Genomic DNA, 19,248 nt, shown 5'->3' with positions numbered 1-19,248 from the left:
AGGGAGGGAAAAGAGATGAGAGAAAGAGAAGAGAGAGAGAGAGAGAAAGAGAAAAAAAGAAAAAAGGGGGTGGGGGTAAGGGAGGAAGAGGACAGAGATTTACCCCTCTCCCCCAAGTCACCGCTCGCAGCCTCTCCTAGCCCAGCAGGGCATGCGTCTCCCCTTGGTGTTCGCGCTGTCTGTATCGCTCCATTTATGCAAGTGCAATTATTTACAAATAAATGTTAACTACAATTTTATCCCTGCAACCTCTACCAAGGTTTTGTTTTGTTTTGTTTTTTATTGAAATTAAATAAAACATAGCAACCTGGAGGAGTCCAGGTCTGAGCGTGTTGCTGAAATTTATATTTAACATGTAGCACACACAGCCAGCATATTTAAAAATAGCCCAACCTGACCGTCTCACATGCATTTTGCTCTGTCGGCATAAAAATATTTAATTGAGCATATTGAAGAGTCTGCGACAGGAAAAAAAAAACCAATACAACCAAATATATCTCCATCTCATCAAATGTTTCATTTTCTGCGATTTTTCCAGCAAAATTCCTCTTTATCATGTCACTGCTAATTTAACTTGAAACACACCATCTAGAAAGCCACCATGTCTACATCATAATTATAATAAGTCACACGCCATCTAGAAAGCCACCATGTCTACATCATAATTACAATAAGTTACACGCCATCTAGAAAGTCACCATGTCTACATCATAATTTTAATAAGTCACACGCCACCTAGAAAGCCACCATGTCTAAATCATAATTTTAATAAGTCACACGCCATCTAGAGAGCCACTATGTCTACACCATAATTATAATAAGTTACACGCCATCTAGAAAGCCACCATGTCTACATCGTAATTATAATAAGTTACACACCATCTAGAGAGCTACCATATCTAGATCATAATTATAATAAGTTACACCCCAATCTAGGGAGCCACCATGTCTAAACCATAATTATAATAAGTTACACGCCATCTAGAAAGCCACCATGTCTACATCATAATTGTAATAAGTTACATGGCATCTAGAAAGTCACCATGTCTACATCATAATTATAATAAGTTACACGCCATCTAGAAAGCCACCATGTCTATATCATAATTATATTAAGTTACACGCCATCTAGGGAGCCACCATGTCTACATCATAATTATACTAAGTCACACGCCATCTAGAAAGCCACCATGTCTACATCATAATTATAATAAGTTACACACAATCACCATGTCTACATCGTAATTATAATAAGTTACACACCATCTAGAGAGCCACCATATCTAGATCATAATTATAAAAAGTTACATGCCATCTATAAAGTCACCATGTCTACATCATAATTATACTAAGTCACACGCCATCTAGAAAGTCACCATGTCTATATCATAATTATACTAAGTCACACGCCATCTAGAAAGCCATCATGTCAGCATCATAATTATAATAAGTTACACACCATCTAGAAAGCCGCCACGATGTCTACATCATAATTATAATAAGTTACATGGCATCTAGAAAGCCATCATGTCAACATCATAATTATAATAAGTTACACACCATCTAGAAAGCCACCATGTCTACATCATAATTATAATAAGTTACACGCCATCTAGGGAGCCACCATGTCTACATCATAATTATAATAAGTTACATGGCATCTAGAAAGCCATCATGTCAACATCATAATTATAATAAGTTACACACCATCTAGAAAGCCACCATGTCTACATCATAATTATAATAAGTTACACACCATCTAGGGAGCCACCATGTCTACATCATAATTATAATAAGTTACACTTCATCTAGGGAGCCACCATGTCTACATCACAATTATACTAAGTTACAGCTAATGAGCATAAATATGTCAATTGAATAATTACTTTTGGTTATAAGGTATACAAAGGGTTGTGAAATTATGTTAATCTTCTACCACCTGGGTATACATGGCCCTGAATATAAGACATTAATCTATCTACCTGGTTACACCTCAGCAAGGGAATAAGGTTTGTTGGTAAATCTCTCTCCAGAACAGTGGGATAAAATATTTTATGTTGCTCATCACTGTCCCACCCATATGTTACCCTCAAATAGTGTCCCTTGCTGGTAGTGTAATTGGCCAGAGGGTATACTGCTGATATTCTGAAACGGTGTAACGCCAAAGGTTGCCTCCAGCGCCAGATCTCCCTTTTACCCAGTGGCATCTGGCTTCTCATGGGTTGCTGTCCGGAAGGGGTGCCGCTGATTGGATAGAGGGGTCAGCCGAAACTCTAAACCAATCAGTAGCTTACCTTTCACACAAAAAGGAATTAATTATGAATGGAGAGTTAATGATCATCACCTGACCACTTTAGCCAAATAGTAGAGCCTCTCCTGGGTAGTGCTAACTGAAAGTCAATTGCAGAAACATGGGGGGCAACCTTTGGGGATTAACTATTCAAGAAAGGTTTAACCCCTTCAAGTAAGGGACCTCCTGGCACCATAGCAACTTAATTTTGATGAAGTAGTTTTGGTGTCCGGAGTGTTTCTTTAAAGCGGCACTGTCATGGCGAATCCCGTTTTTTTTTAACCCCCCTCCCGCCTCCACTACATCTAACTGAACCCCTAGCCACCCCCAAATGCCCCTAAGACCCCCATATTACTTATTTTTTAAACTTTATTTTCTGCCCCGATCTATATTCAGGGCGCCGCCATCTTTGTGTGGGTAGGTGAAGTCCCTGTGGGACACGTCATCTCCCACACTAGACAGACTGTGAGATTCCCGCACATGCCCAGTGAAACACCTGGACATGCGAACGGGAATTTCATCTATTCATTCATTAGTCAGACAGACGAATGAATGAATGAATAGAAAAATCAGACGAACAAACAAACACTGAATATCAGTGTTCGTTTGTTCGTTCAGTTTGTTACAAGGAGGGATCCACCGGCTTGCAGCTCCCTCCTTGTACTATGTAAAGATAGAAGCGGCAGGGAGCAGTGCTCCCTGCCACTTCCTAAGCCCCCCAGGTCACCCTCTCACTCTATGGGGGTCAATATGACCCCATAATAGCACAAGGGGGATTAAAATCTCCCGAATTCCCCTACTCGCTATACCGAGAGTAGGGGCATGTCCACTAAACAGTGAGCACTGTTTAAAAAATAACCTACTAAAGAACAATAAGGAGGGGGGACCTACTGTCCTCCCCCCCGGCCCCCACCTCTAAAAAGTGGGTGGGGGTCCTATATAAGAATGGGGGGGAACTACGGTCCTGCCCCCCCTGGCCCCCATCCCTAAGCGGTGGGTGGGGGCCCTAGAAAAACAATAAGGGGGGACCTACTGTCCCCCCCCCCCCGAGCGGTGGGTGGGGGCCCTAAAAAAGAATAAGGGGGGGGGGAACTACTGTCCTCCCCCCGGACCCCACCCCTGAGCGGTGGGTGGGGGCCCTAATTAACAATAAGGGGGGGGGGGACCTACTGTCCTCCGCCCTGGCCCCCACCCCTGAACGGTGGGTGGGGGCCCTAATAAACAATAAGGGGGGGGGGCCTACTGTCCTCCGCCCTGGCCCCCACCCCTGAGCAGTGGGTGGGGGCCCTAAAAAAAACAATAAGGGGGGGGACACCTACTGTCCTCCCCCCCCTGGCCCCCACCCCTAAACGGTGGGTGAGGGCCCTAAATAACAATAGGGGGGGGACCTACTGACCTCCCCCGGCCCCCACCCTTGAGCGGTGTGATAAAAATCCTCCCCCCCATTCAAGGTGACTAGGGGTCCCAAGCCCGTAGTCACCACCCCCACCCAAATAAAACTATCCCCTACTTACCCCCCTCACCCTAAAAATAATGAGGGGGGGGGATAAAATAACTAACCTGTAAACAAAAATTAAACTTACCATTTGGCGTCTTCTTTTTTCTAAAATCTTCATTTTTCAGCCCCCAAAAAGGCCAAATAAAAGGCCATCATACCCGTCGAACTTAAAATAAAATACCTGAGCGAAATCCCGACGAAAAAAAAAAAACTACGAAAAAAAAATGTATCCATCTTCCAGGGCTCCGCACAGACTGAGCTCTGCAGGGCGGGGGAAGGCTTATAAAGCCTTGCCCCGCCCTGCAATTAGGCTAAGAACACTCTGATTGGTTGGTTCAAGCCAATCAGAGTGCTCTGTCATTTTACAGAGCGTGGGAAAAAGAATTTTCCCACGCTCTGTAAAATTACACAGAGCACTCTGATTGGGTGGCTTGAAATCCATCCAATCACAGTGCTCTGTGTCATTTTACACAGCGTGGGAAAGATCTTTGGAATTTTCCCACGCTGTGTAAAATGACAAAGAGCACTCTGATTGGTGGGCTTGGAATCTAACCAATCACAGTGCTCTGTGTCATTTTACACAGCGTGGGAAAGTTCTTTGGAATTTTAATTTTAAGTTTAACCCCTTAAGGACCAAACTTCTGGAATAAAAGGGAATCATGACATGTCACACATGTCATGTGTCCTTAAGGGCTAAATTTTTGTTTACAGGTTAGTTATTTTATCCCCCCTCATTATTTTTAGGGTGAGGGGGGTAGGTAGGGGATAGCTTTACTTGGGTGGGGGGTGGTGACTAGGGGCTTGGGACCCCTAGTCACCTTGATTGTGGGGGGATTTTTATTTAGGGCCCCCATCCACCGCTCAGGGGTGGGGGACGGGGGGACACAGAAGGTCTCCCCCCCTAATTGTTTTTTTTTTTAGGGCCCCCACCCACCGCTGAGGGATGGGGGCCGGGGGGGGAGGACAGTAGGTCCCCCCCCCCTTATTGTTTTTCTAGGGCCCCCACCCACCGCTCAGGGGTGGTGGACGGGGGTGATAGTAGGTTCCCCCCCAATTGTTTTTTTAGGGCCCCCACCCACCGCTCAGGGGTGGGGGCCGGGGGGGGGGACACAGTAGGTCCCCCCCATTGTGATCTATAGCCCCCACCCACCGCGCAGGGGTGGGGGCCGGGGGGGGGGACACAGTAGGTCCCCCCCATTGTGATTTATAGCCCCCACCCACCGCGCAGGGGTGGGGGCCGGGGAGGACAGTAGCCCCCCCCCATTGTCATTTAGGGCCCCCACCCGTCGCCCATGGGTGGGGGCCGGGGGGAGGACAATAGGTTTCCCCCCCTAATTGTTATTTAGGGGGCCCCCACCCGCCCGCGCAGGGGGGGGGAGGGGCGGTTAGTAGTTTTGTTTTAACATTGAGCAGCCACAGGCTGCTCGCTGTTTAATAGACATGCCCCTACTCGCGGTATAGCGAGTAGGGGCATAATTTACTAATACTAAGTAATTTTTACTTAGTATTAGTAAATGTGGCTGAAAGACCAATTTAGGTCTTTCAGACTTTTAGTAGATAGCTCCCTAATACCGTGGGAATTAGGGAGTTATCTACTAAGCGGCTGCAAGATGCAGCCACAGCACGAATAGGATCGGAGTTTCATTCATTCAAATTAAATTGCGATCCGAACAAAGTACCTAATGGCATCCTAACACGAATGGAGAAACAGTGCTCATTCTGTTAGGATGCAATTCGGCAGTTTTGCTGGCGTTCTGTCTAAGTGACAGGACGTTCGGCAATACTGACAGGAAGCATCGTGGGAACAGGGAGGAAAGCTAGGGATCATGGGAAAATTGCTCTGGCCAGCGGAAATGAAGCACACTTTGCTCCTCCGCTGGTCAGAGCTGGTCAAGCGGAGGAATCCTCCATAAGACAAAGAGTCCCTACTTTGTCTTATGATTTTAAAGAAAACTAAAGAAGACAGGAAGAAAAGAAGAACAGATCCTGAGAGAGGGGGGGAAGAGGAAGAGATTGAGGAAAGGTAAGTTCGGCATGACAGTGCCGCTTTAAACAAGAGAAAAAAACATATGTGAATGTAAAATAAAGAAAACTAAGACCTCCTTAAAATGAGTCTGTTCTACTAACACACAAGATGAAAAACTCCAAAAATTGTATTTATTTTAAAAAATAGTCGTAGAAAGCACTTACCAATAACATAAGACAGTATCAAATTCCAGCCTGTAATAAACGCCAACAGCTCCCCAACGGTTACGTAGCTGTAGAGGTACGCAGATCCAGTTTTTGGAACTCTTGCCCCAAATTCTCCATAACAAAGTCCAGCAAGAACAGAAGCTAATGCAGCTATGAGAAAGCAAAGGACAATGGCCGGGCCAGCAGCTTCTCTTGCAACCGCTCCCGCCAACACATAGACACCAGCTCCAAGTGTGCTGCCGACACCAAGAGCTATTAAATCAAAGGTGTTAAGACATCGTGATAATCTGCTTTCCTTGGTATCCGATCCTACCACCTTACGACGAAACATCTGCTGCCCAAAATTGAGGACATCTTTGCAAGTCATCTTGAGTTTAATCTAGAACACAAGAAAAGAAGAATTATATTTATAGCTTTATTAATCCCCACCCAAATCGTCTAAAAAATAAAAAAAAAAGGTATGAACGAATTCTGTGTATTCTGCTGACCCAATATAATTCTCTAGGAGAAGTGTTGTTTCTGGAGAAAAAGCAGGTTTTCTTTGGCTCACAGTCACTTATATCGAATTAATATTTGTTATACACATTCACATTCCAGGGTAGGATCTATCACAGCGAGCAAACCAATGTTTTAATTATTTGTACTTTTCAAAATTGGATACCTCTTCTATGCAACACTACTCCAATCTCCTTACACAGCTCTGTCAATATTCGTGGTAATCATTCAAATTGTAATATTCACAAAAACACAAATAAAGCAATATATTTTAAGAAGAAGAAGCAGCATATTTGTAGTTTAGTAAGTTATGAAGACAAGCTAAACTTCAATAGAACACCCGAAAGATGCTTTGGTGGCATTATCACCAAGTCAAAGTCTTTATGATTTTAAACATCTCTAAGAAGACCATGGTGCAAGGATTTCCCCTGTACTCCATGAAGATAAAATTCCACAACCACAACCTCACAATCAAGGAATTGCACTCAATCCACAAACCGATTGGGTGCTTAGTAAGACCATGGGCCAGCACTCCCATCAGAATATAGAGAGAGAGAAAGAAGGTCAGGTCCCTCCAATGCTTAAGGGCACGTTTATTGGAACCAGGAGAACAACACAAGGCTTGACAAAGACCCAATTTAGGGTGAAACGTTGCTGTGCTTTTCTGACGGTTCCAATAAACATGCCCTTAGGCATTGGAGTGCCTGGACATTCCTTTTCTATATCAACAACCACAACCTCAAACTTCTAGCTCTTCTCTCCAATAACTCTCTCTCTTCTCTACAATAATTCTTGCCATTAAATACCAGTAGATAGGAGCCTGCACTACCACAGTAGTAGACAACTGCATTAAACACTACAGTTCTAAAACAAATTAACTCTTAAGCTGAACACATTAATAAGGAAAATATGCAGTTTATTAATTACACGAGTAAAGCACAACTGAAACACAAAAATCTAAACTGAAAAATTCAGAAAAAGAGAGAGAATGAAAAGGTCTATTTAAAGCATGGCTGTGTGGTGAGGTGACTTGCAAAACATTAGATCCAAAATAGCACAGATGGAAAACAGACTGTTTAATGAATAATTAATTTATCTTAAAGGGACACTATAGTCACCTGAACAACTTCAGCTTAATGAGGTTGTTTAGGTGAGTGCTACAGCTACCCGGAGCCTTTTTCTTGTAAGCACTGTATTTTCTGAGAAAATGCAGTGTTTACATTGTAAGCTTGGAACACCTCTTGTTGCAGTCAATCAGACGGCCACCAGAGGGACTTCCGAGTTCAGAGGCCCTAAAAAGGCCTCTCGTCCGATGCATTCTGGGTGAATGCATCAGACGGGCTATCAGCACACAAAGCACTGTGAACGCGCTTTGTGTGCTGACAGCCTGTCAGCACTGCTGTGGGCGTGGCTTCAGCTGACAGCTGAAGCCCGAACCCACAGGGATGCTGTCTGGCCACAATAGTGGTTGAAGGGAGGGGGGGGACGGACCTACTCTCCTCCCCCCCCCCCCGGCCCCCACCCCTGAGCGGTGAGTGGGGGCCCTAAAAATAAGGGTGGCACATACTGCCCCCCCGGCCCCCACCCCTGTGCGGCGGGTGGGGGCACTAAAATTATCAATAAGGGGGGACCTATTGTCCCCCCCCGGCCCCCACCCCTGTGCGGTGGGTGGGGGCCTTAAAATAAAAAATAAGGGGGGGACATACTGCCCCCCCCCGGCCCCCACCCCTGAGCGGCGGGTGGGGGCCCTAAAATTCACAATAAGGGGGGGGGCCTACTGCCCCCCCCCCGGCCCCCACCCCTGAGCGGTGGGTGGGGGCCCTAAAATTCACAATAAGGGGGGGGACCTACTGCCCCCCCCCCCGGCCCCCACCCCTGAGCGGTGGGTGGGGGCCCTAAAATTCACAATAGGGGGGGACCTACTGTCCCCCCCCGGCCCCCACCCCTGTGCGGCGGGTGGGGGCCCTAAAATTCACAATAAGGGGGGGGGACCTACTGCCCCCCCCCCGGCCCCCACCCCTGAGCGGTGGGTGGGGGCCCTAAAATTATCAATAGGGGGGGACCTATTGTCCCCCCCCGGCCCCCACCCCTGAGCGGTGGGTGGGGGCCCTAAATACAAAGGGGGTGGGGACCCTAGTTAACCCTCTCTCCCCCCCCCCCCCCCCCAAAAAAAAAAAAAAACTTATCTCCCTACCTACCCCCTCACCCTAAAAATAATGAGGGGGGACCCTTTAACTAAAAACCTGTAAAGAAAAAAAAAATAAGATAAAAACAACTTACCATTCGATGTTTTCTTTCTTCTAAAATCTTCTTTCTTCAGCCCCAAAAAAGGCCAAATAAAAATCCATAATAACCGACGCAATAAAAAAAAAAAAAAAAAAACCCGAGCGCAAAAAAAAATAATCCATCTTCACCCATGGAGGGCTCCGCGCAGACTGAGCTCCGCAGGGCGGGGGAAGGCTTATAAAGCCTTGCCCCGCCCTGCAATTAGGCTAAGAACACTCTGATTGGTGGGTTTAAGCCAATCAGAGTGCTCTTTGTCATTTTACAAGCGTGGGAAAGTTCTTTGGAATTTTCCCACGCTTGTAAAATGACAAAGAGCACTGTGATTGGATGGCTTGAAATCCATCCAATCACAGTGCTCTTTGTCATTTTACAAGCGTGGGAAAATTCCAAAGAACTTTCCCACGCTTGTAAAATGACACAGAGCACGGTGATTGGATGGATTTCAAGCCATCCAATCACAGTGCTCTTTGTCATTTTACAAGCGTGGGAAAGTTCATTGGAATTTTCCCACGCTTGTAAAATGACACAGAGCACTGTGATTGGATGGCTTGAAATCCATCCAATCACAGTGCTCTGTGTCATTTTACAAGCGTGGGAAAATTCCAAAGAACTTTCCCACGCTTGTAAAATGACAAAGAGCACTCTGATTGGCTTAAACCCACCAATCAGAGTGTTCTTAGCCTAATTGCAGGGCGGGGCAAGGCTTTATAAGCCTTCCCCCGCCCTGCGGAGCTCAGTCTGCGCGGAGCCCTCCATGGGTGAAGATGGATTATTTTTTTTTGCGCTCGGTTTTTTTTTTTTTTTTTTTAATTGCGTCGGTTATTATGGATTTTTATTTGGCCTTTTTTGGGGCTGAAGAAAGAAGATTTTAGAAGAAAGAAAACATCGAATGGTAAGTTGATTTTATCTCATTTTTTTACAGGTTTTTAGTTAATGGTCCCCCCTCATTATTTTTAGGGTGAGGGGGGTAGGTAGGGAGATATTTTTTTTGGGGGGGGGAGGGTTAACTAGGGTCCCCCCCCCTTTGTATTTAGGGCCCCCACCCACCGCTCAGGGGTGGGGGCCGGGGGGGGGACAATAGGTCCCCCCCCCTTATTGATAATTTTAGGGCCCCCACCCGCCGCTCAGGGGTGGGGGCCGGGGGGGGGGACAGTAGGTCCCCCCCCCTTATTGATAATTTTAGGGCCCCCACCCGCCGCTCAGGGGTGGGGGCCGGGGGGGGGGGGACAGTAGGTCCCCCCCCCTTATTGATAATTTTAGGGCCCCCACCCGCCGCTCAGGGGTGGGGGCCGGGGGGGGGGACAGTAGGTCCCCCCCCCTTATTGATAATTTTAGGGCCCCCACCCGCCGCACAGGGGTGGGGGCCGGGGGGGGGACAGTAGGTCCCCCCCCTTATTGATCATTTTAGGGCCCCCACCCGCCGCTCAGGGGTGGGGGCCGGGGGGGGGATAGTAGGTCCCCCCCCTTATTGATCATTTTAGGGCCCCCACCCGCCGCACAGGGGTGGGGGCCGGGGGGGGACAGTAGGTCCCCCCCCTTACTGATCATTTTAGGGCCCCCACCCGCCGCTCAGGGGTGGGGGCCGGGGGGGGGGCAGTAGGTCCCCCCCCTCATTGATAATTGTAGGGCCCCCACCCGCCGCTCAGGGGTGGGGGCCGGGGGGGGACAGTAGGTCCCCCCCCTTACTGATCATTTTAGGGCCCCCACCCGCCGCTCAGGGGTGGGGGCCGGGGGGGGGCAGTAGGTCCCCCCCCTCATTGATAATTGTAGGGCCCCCACCCGCCGCTCAGGGGTGGGGGCCGGGGGGGGGGGGACAGTAGGTCCCCCCCTCATTGATAATTTTAGGGCCCCCACCCGCCGCACAGGGGTGGGGGCCGGGGGGGGACAGTAGGTCCCCCCCTCATTGATAATTTTAGGGCCCCCACCCGCCGCACAGGGGTGGGGGCCGGGGGGGGGACAGTAGGTCCCCCCCCTCATTGATAATTTTAGGGCCCCCACCCGCCGCACAGGGCGGGTGGGGGCCCTAAATTATTATTGATAATTTTAGAAAGCGAGCTGAGCTGTCAGTCAGACAGCTCAGCTCGCGAACGCGCATTCCGCGCACATGCGCGGTAAAGCGCTCAGGTTCTTCATAGGGCGGCATTCAATGCCGCTCTATGAAGAACGCGATTGGTCCAGCGCGAAGCCGTCCCATTGGGCCCCGCGATTTCGTCATTTTGACGAAAAAGGGGGCGCGGCCTAGCGGGGAGCTCGGCGCTGGAACGGAGGTAAGTTTTTAATATAAAAACACCGATTTTTTTTTTTTAATGAATGAAAGTTCATATAAAAGCAAGAAGGAAGGCTGGGGGACCTGTCTTTCTTGCTTTTATATGGTGACTATAGAGTCCCTTTAACAACAGCCCCAACACATGTTTTTTCTGCTGTAAGGACTTACAGCACGTTCATTTAAAGGACAACTCTCAAAAAATGTTCTTTTTTTCATTTTTGTTTTTAAAGTTGAATATATATTATGAAATTTAATGATTTTTTCAAAATTATATTTATTGTTTTTTTGTGAGCATTTCATTTTTTATCTTGCTAAGCAGCCATCTTGGATCAGACTCAGCTGTTATTTGACCAACTGCTGCTCAACCGAACAGCAAAGTCTGACCCGAAAGGATCACTTAAAAAAAAAAAAACACTATAGGGTCAGGAACACAAACATGTATTCCTGAACCCAAAGTGTTAAAAAACACCACTCTTCCCCCCCTAAATATAGAACAATCTTACTTGTATTCAAGTCTGTAGCTACTGCCCCTGATCTGCCTCCTTGGCTGACATAATCATAAAGGATTCTCTGATCCAATCAAAATGCTTCCCCATAGGATTGTCTGAGACTGTCAAGGAGGCAGATCAGGGGCAGAGCCAGCACAAGACAAACACAGCCCTGGCCAATCAACAGCTCCTCATAGAGGTGAATTGAATCAATACATCTCTATGAGGAAAGTTCAGTGTCTCCATGCAGAGGGTGGAGTCTGGAGACAATGAGTGGCAGTGCTGTACACCGTGCAGCACTGCCCCAGGAAGCACCTCTAGTAGTGATCTGAGGAGTGACCAGTGGAGTTATTACTAGGCTGTAATGTAAACACTGCTTTTTCTCTAAAAAGACAGTGTTTACAGCAAAAAGCCTGAAGGTAATGATTCTACTCACCAGAACAAATTCAATAAGCTGTAGTTGTTCTGGTGACTATCGTGTCTCTTTAAGTTTAAATGTAAAAAAAACCTTTTTAGAATCCAGAAGTGTGAACTGATGGAAATGAAAAGTGGGAAATGAAAAGTGGGAAACAAATCCAATCCTGTAATGTTTTCATTTTGGCAATTTATTTTGCCTGAAATTTTGAATTCCTTTTGAATTTCAGACAATTCACACTTTTCAGGGTTATTTACAAATGAGAAAATTAAAAGTGAATTTCAAATTTAATGTCAGAATAGCTGAAACGGAAAAATTCTGTTATCTATGTTTTCAGCGCGGCTACTCTGGTCTTAAATTTCAAATTCGCTTTGAATTTTCACCTTAGTAAATAACTCTGTTAGTGAATAGCCATACTAGAATTAATTCATTTTCAGTCCTCAATAAGCTGAATCCATACTAGATCTTTCTATTCTCCAATAATCCTTTAATGTTTGTGATAATTTCAATTTGTTCCTGGTTCGTGCTTCTGGTGAATATTCCTAGAATCGAGGTTTATACTGGTATGAAGAACAATTCTGAAGCATTTACCAAGAAAACTCAAAAGAATTGATAAGAGTGCCCCTTTTAAAATGACAAGTAGAACACAGACTTATGAAGCAGATTATGTTAATATTTCATAATGCGCTGCAGACATACAAATAATTCGGTAACAAAATGTTCATCATGTCAGATACAGGCAATTAGACACCTTTTTGCAAAACTGTGGGCACACACTGTTATAGTTTTATAACAATTTATCTCGGAGGCCTTGAGATTACAAGCTGAGAACGTTTGCATTTTCCTGGAAGTTGCATACCAGTTACGTTTTCTGATATCAGAACAAACTGAGATGAACAAAGCAAAATGCACACAAACATAATTTCTATCTTTCTTTTGTTTCATTCGCTTTGAACATACTTCTGGAGTCAGTGACTGTATTTCTTGCTGTCCCAAAACAATTACACACATGCAGTGCCCATCTATATACAACATGTCCTCATCTTCTGTCCATAGAAACAGACATCCAGGTCACTGTACGACTACCAACATCAGAGTGGATTTCAATAAAATCAAGTCTAATAATCACGATTTAAATCACTAGTCAGTAAGGCTCGATTTAAATCTTGCTTTTTAAAGTAAAGACTCATTCTTGCTGTTGTTTATAATCTTAGTATTTGCAGCCAGACAAAGATTTCAAATTTGGAATAACTTTTCAGATCAGTATCAGAAATTATTTTGTTGTAAACCTTTAGAAGTACCTAGATAATGCGGAAATCAGTGCAATGTGCACTATTTACAGTTTAATGGGTTAATCACTTATTTATAACGATTTAAAATTGTTTTATTTAACTAAAATTATTTATTTATAAAATATTTTACCAGGAAAGACACATTGAGATTTCTCTCATTTTCAAGTATGTCCTGGGTCCACAGAACATTGCATTGATACAATTAGGGTACAATAAAATACAAAAACAATATTAATACACAATATATACAAAAATAACATTATATAGCATACATATTATTTATTTTGGCTAAATATCAATGTTTGTTAAAGGACCACTATAAGCACCCAGACCACTTCATCTCAATGAAGTGGTCTGGGTGCCAGGTCCCTTTAGTTTTAACCCTGCAGCTGAAAACATAGAAGTTTCAGAAAAACTGCTATGTTTCACTGAGGGTTAATCCAGCCTCTAGTGGGAAGACGCTGGACGTCCATAGGAAAGCATTGAGTAATGCTTTCCTATGAGCGGTATGAATGCGCGTGCGGCCCTTTCTCTGAAAAGACAGTGTTTACAGCAAAAGGCCTGAAGGGAATGATTCTACTCACTATAACAAATGCAATAAGCTGTAGTTGTTCTGGTGACTATAGTGTCCCTTTAACACCCTGAACATGTTAGTTGAAGCAAATTTTACCTTTATCATATTTCGAAAAAGAAAAGATTAAAAGACCTCCCAACACAGTTGGGAAGATAAGGCACTCTGGAAGCCTAGTTTTGACCTGGTCAAACTAAAATGGTTATATATATATCAAAGCAAAACCATGTGCTATTCTGGGAAAAAGTGCAAACTATGGAGCAACCCACAAAATGTCTGGCGACATACAGAACTTTGTCTCAAAATTCCATATTTTTTCCCTTGATAAAAACGGCCCTCTGTGTTCTAAAAGCTGTTACAACTTCTTGGCAAAGCCGGCAAAGGCCAAATGAGGGTTCATTACATAAGAAGCAAACATGCATCATAATTTGATATTACTCCAAGCCTCAAGGCAGTGACTCATGGCCAACAGTAAACTATTTAATCCTACGTGACGGCAAAACACGGAACTCTATGATGCCAATACATTTGTTTAAGGTGTGCACGTCAAAATGTGTAGCTCAGTTACGAACATACAACAAACATGCAGAAACAGGATGATGTAGAACAGCAAGACTTAGCAAAGTAACCATTATAATTGCCTTTAAGTACCACCATTATCTTGGCATCTCTTTTATTACAGTGATTTAATAAAAAGCGAAGCTTTCACTCTCATAGCAATTAATAGCATGACTCATAAAAACAAGCCTCTATCTGCATAACTGCTAACAAGGACCAGCATCTTTGGATATGCCTTATACCGCTGTATAGAACTGCCGTTAGTAAAATGAATTAAAAAAAAAAAAACTCCAACTTATTTTTAATTTTATTTTTAGGAATACTGGATAATTTATTACACATTGAAAGGGAAATGCAAAACTAAACTAATATGCTCACTAACGCATATCCACTTTCTGCCGACATATTTCCCTTATTAATCTGCACATACAAGGCAATGTCTGTTTGTCCATCTATTATTGGTCCCTCTGGTTGTTGTTTTTTTTAAATAGAGATGCAAAGCATTAGCAGACACCCATGTGCAAATGTAATTTATGGGGCATGAAGTTGAACATTAAAGGACAAGTGTGGGTACCAAAACAACTTCATCAAAAGTAAGTTGTTATGGTGTCAGGGGGTCCCGAACGGTTTAACCCCAAGTCTGTGTTCCATTGCTGGATCACTATGCCCCAATGTCCTTCCGCTATGTGAAATTTTAGATAACAGAAGGCTTGGGCAGCATCCGGCAGGGGTGCCGCTGATTGATGTAGAGTAGTCAGCTGAACCATGAAGTCAATCAGTAGCTGCCCTATTCATGAAAAAATTATATACCTTTTTATGAATGGAAAGCTACTGATTGCCATAGAGAGTCAGCTGACCACTAAAAACAAATCAGCGGCGCCCCTGCCCGTGCCAATTATACTTTAGGATTATAAATGGTGGAAGGACAGGTGGGCATAGCGATCCTGCCCTGGAACATGGACTTTGGGGAATAACCGTTCATGAACAGTTTAACCCCTGAAGGTGAGCAAGTGCTAGACACCTCCTAGTACCATAACAACTTAATTTTCATTAAGTTGTTATGGTGCCCACACTGGTCCTTCAAAGTGCACACTAAGCACCATAAAATACAACGTATTGCAGTAGTTATGGTGCTATGAGTCTGAGTGCCATCACTTCGTGGACCTCAATTGTAGGCTGTAAACAAAAGATGGAGGCGTTCACCAAAAAGTCCTGCAACTGAGAAACTTGGCTAGGCAACAGACCCCAGCCAAAACCAAGGCAAAATGTATTGACAGCTCCGTAAGAATCTCAAATCTGAAAACTATGGCTAAGACAGTAAGTTAGATTGACATGCAAGTAACTGGAGTCATGACTTGGGTAGACGACTGGTTACACCTGAGAAGGAAATACATGCAACTGGCTTCCTACTAGAGTCTCAGCTTACTAAATAAGAGCATTTTGACATTTGAGAAACAGTAATGCCGTTTATGTTAATATGTGGATATGTTCAATCACTCATTAGGATTTGAATTTCAAGTATATCCTGAGTGTCTACTTTGAGCTCTCAGCCAACCAGTTTTTATTTATTTATTACTGGCATTTATAAAGCACCAACAGATTTCGCAGCGTGGTACAATTGGGAAAAGACAAACACAATAAGAACAAATCAATACAACTGGTAGAGGACCCTGCCCGTGAGCTTACAATCTAAAGGTTAAACTGGGGAGATGAGGGATTTGTATATGAAAGCAGAGAGAGTTAATAGTATAATAGTATAACTGCAGCATGTTTTAAAATAAAAATAAAAAAGTTGTGATTTTTGCTACCTACCCATTCATACTTTCACTGAAATTATATGCTTTACATTTATGGGGGGTCTGCAAGTAAAGAACCTAGAGTCTGGATCTCTTTTCCATTTTGTTTCTGCACGTAAAGTACTGACTTGAAACAACTAAATAAATACAAACACAAAACACAAAAGGGACACCTTACACTTACTGTGGTTATCACACAGGAAGTACAGCCAAGGGCAAGCAACAACATATCACTTCCTTCATTCTTTATCTTTTAAAAAGAAAAATTTTGCACATTCAGATCACTATATTTCAAGATTTTTCTGCATATTTCCCAGCGATTTCACACTGTTTTAGTGGGAATTCTCACCATGGAAGAAAATATTAGCACAGGCCGGTCTCTGCTGCGGAGCCATAGTCCTCTTTCCAGCATAAACAGATTTCGAATAGGGGGGTCTGAAACTCAACCTTCATGAATGTTCTTAACACAAGTGAGGAAGACAGACCACGGCCATCCAGCTAAGCGGCAACATTACTTTATTTTAGTATCAACAGATTAATTTCTGGTACAAATGAAGACTGAGAGCCAAAGAAAGACTATTCATAAAGGCTAGATGGTTAATTAGAACAAGGGGCTAAAATTCTTCAGAGTACAAAATCCTACAACCCTCAGGCCAGATGTATAGGTGTTCTCTTATGTAGCAACAGCTAGAGTTGTCATGGTGCTTGGAGTGTCCCTTTAAAGGAAAAATCCAGTCACCATAACAACTTCATGCAAATTAAGTTGTTAAGGTGCCAGGAGGCCTCTGGGCATATACTTACTTCAAACCATCCAAAGTTACCTCCAGTGCCAATCTCAACTTCCACCAAGAGGCATCTGTCTTCCGAAATCTCAGCCAATCAGTGACTCCCCATTCATAAAACTGGCTTAAAAGATCAGCGCTAGACGCACCTTTGAGGACAGTTTAACCCCTTGAGGTAAGTAATCATCTGGAAGCCTCCTGGCACCATAACAACTTAATTTAGATGACGTTGTTATGGTGCCTAAACTGTCCCTTTAACAGATTGGAGTCTGGGGGTATTTGATCACCCTTGAGTTACAATAGGGAAAGGCATTATGTACATCTCTAGTAGGTGTACAACTGCAATTTCCACAATATTAGTGTAATGACATTGTTTGGCGTTTCCATTACATTGTCAATGTATGTTTGAGAAATCAATTTCTAATTTTGCGACAATGTAGCCAAACTATAAAAAGTCTATTTGGCCTAAAATTTGAAATGTTATTTGAATTCCCACGAATTTGTACTATATCCCTGATACTTGAAAAGAGGATGTTTGTGATTCTGAGACCTGCTCGTTACTCAGTCATCCGTATCAGCATTGTCACTCGCTTAATTCTATAGAAGAACGAAAGTTCATCATATCCCGCCAATCACAGGATTCATGTGATGTCCACTGCCAACATATTAAGTGAACACATTAATAATGCAATAACATGAGCTTTGTTTTGAAGTTAAACATAACGCCATTCTCTAAATTCCTGCTCCGTGGGATTAGGAATCATTCATTTTAATATCTACTTATGGTGCCTGGACCAATCCCAGTAATAACAGACTCCTGGAGGGTTAAGAAAGGAGAAAGAGTGGCTATAGAAATATTCACAGCTCATTGTTTTTAATTGTATAAAATGATCATTTAATGGTTATTCACTAAACTGGGAATTAAAATTGCGAAATGTAGTCCAAAACAGCTAAACTCGTGAAAGACCAGAATTTAAGAATGCTTTCGAATTCTGCCTAAACTTTCCAATTCCCTGTTCAATACAACCCTCCAAAAATATCAGTACAGTATATAGTGCTGGGGAATAAATTGGCGCTATATAAATACCAATAATAATAATAATAATAATAATAATAATAATAATCTGGTCGCATTTATTATCTGCTCAATTTTACTTTGCCAATTACAAATGAACCTTTCTTGAGACTAGATGCACCAGAAGGTAGTTTATTTATTTAGTTTACTATGGCACTTTGGGGACTGTATTTAATGAAAGAAAAGAAAATAAATCACATAGGGGGGTAATTACAAGCCCCTGGCCCCTTTCTATCTCCCAAACATGCAGTCTGACTCTTCACGCAGACTAACCCTCTGTAATAATTCCACAAGTGGCAAACATGACTCAGACTAATCACAGATTAGCCTGTTACTTTATCTATATTTAGTACTGCAGGGCTGGATCTGACTTCAATCAAACTGTATACATGGATCCATTGTAACACTGTACTTGCAACATTTAAAAAAAAAAAAAAACAACAACCCGTAAGGACACATGACGGAAATGTTCCGTCATGCAATCGTTGACTTTTGAAGCGGTGTCCTTACGGGGTTAAACAGGAAATTCCACTACTCCGACAAATGTACATCCCCAACCTCTTAATTGCATCAAACATGTCTAGGAACCATAAATATTACATGCCAATAGAGCGGCCCGGACAAACAAAAGGCCCTAAAGGTGCTTACCTATGCATTTTATATACCGTATATCTTAAAGCCATTCATTGGATGATTAGGTAAGTAGATGTGCTTTGCTAATGAAAGGTGTTGAAATCTGGATGGCACTGATATTGCTAATGTGCAATCAATCTCAAAGTATTTGTGTTTGTGTGTGATTCATTCTGAAATTAAACTATAAGACGGCCCATCATAAGTTGCCTATGGCAGTAACCTCCCATCACCAGCATGGATAACTTCCCACAGCTATCTATTAAAGGGAAGTGAATGGCTAGGATTAGCGAGTCACCTGTCATAGCGTAAAAACCACTTATCAGATTTCGAGTCTCACTTGTGAAGTTCATCATAGCTATTAATGTCTGCCCAGAATCCGATTATCATGCTACTCTAATCCAGCTACAGTTGTTCCAACCTCATAACAATAAAAAATAAATAAATTAAAAAAACATTTAAACCATGGTGCCAAGACTGAAACTTCCTTCAATAATTTGTTTTGTTAGCCCAACCTTTTTACGAAAATTAAGATATTTCTCTAGATTTCATGAATATCAAAACTGTGACGACTATATCAGTCATAGTATGCCGTACGTAAAATAAAAGCCTA

The 19,248-nt window shown here is 43.4% G+C and overlaps 1 protein-coding gene across 1 annotated transcript in view; it reads right to left on the bottom strand.

Moving 5' to 3' along the window:
- SLC7A1 (solute carrier family 7 member 1) overlaps nucleotides 1-19,248 on the bottom strand; it is a 49,183-nt gene that overhangs the window by 14,822 nt on the left and 15,113 nt on the right. The window contains exon 2 of the mRNA XM_063429495.1: nucleotides 5,979-6,360. Within this exon, the coding sequence (XP_063285565.1) occupies nucleotides 5,979-6,348 (370 nt within the window). The 5' untranslated portion in view covers nucleotides 6,349-6,360. The remainder of the gene's footprint in view (nucleotides 1-5,978; nucleotides 6,361-19,248) is intronic.

Source organism: Pelobates fuscus, chromosome 1 (genome assembly GCF_036172605.1).
Source record: "Pelobates fuscus isolate aPelFus1 chromosome 1, aPelFus1.pri, whole genome shotgun sequence".
NCBI classification, from domain to species: Eukaryota; Metazoa; Chordata; class Amphibia; order Anura; family Pelobatidae; genus Pelobates; species Pelobates fuscus.
The sequence above is the reverse complement of the archived record's forward strand: the minus strand, read 5'-3'. Positions and strand labels throughout refer to the sequence as shown.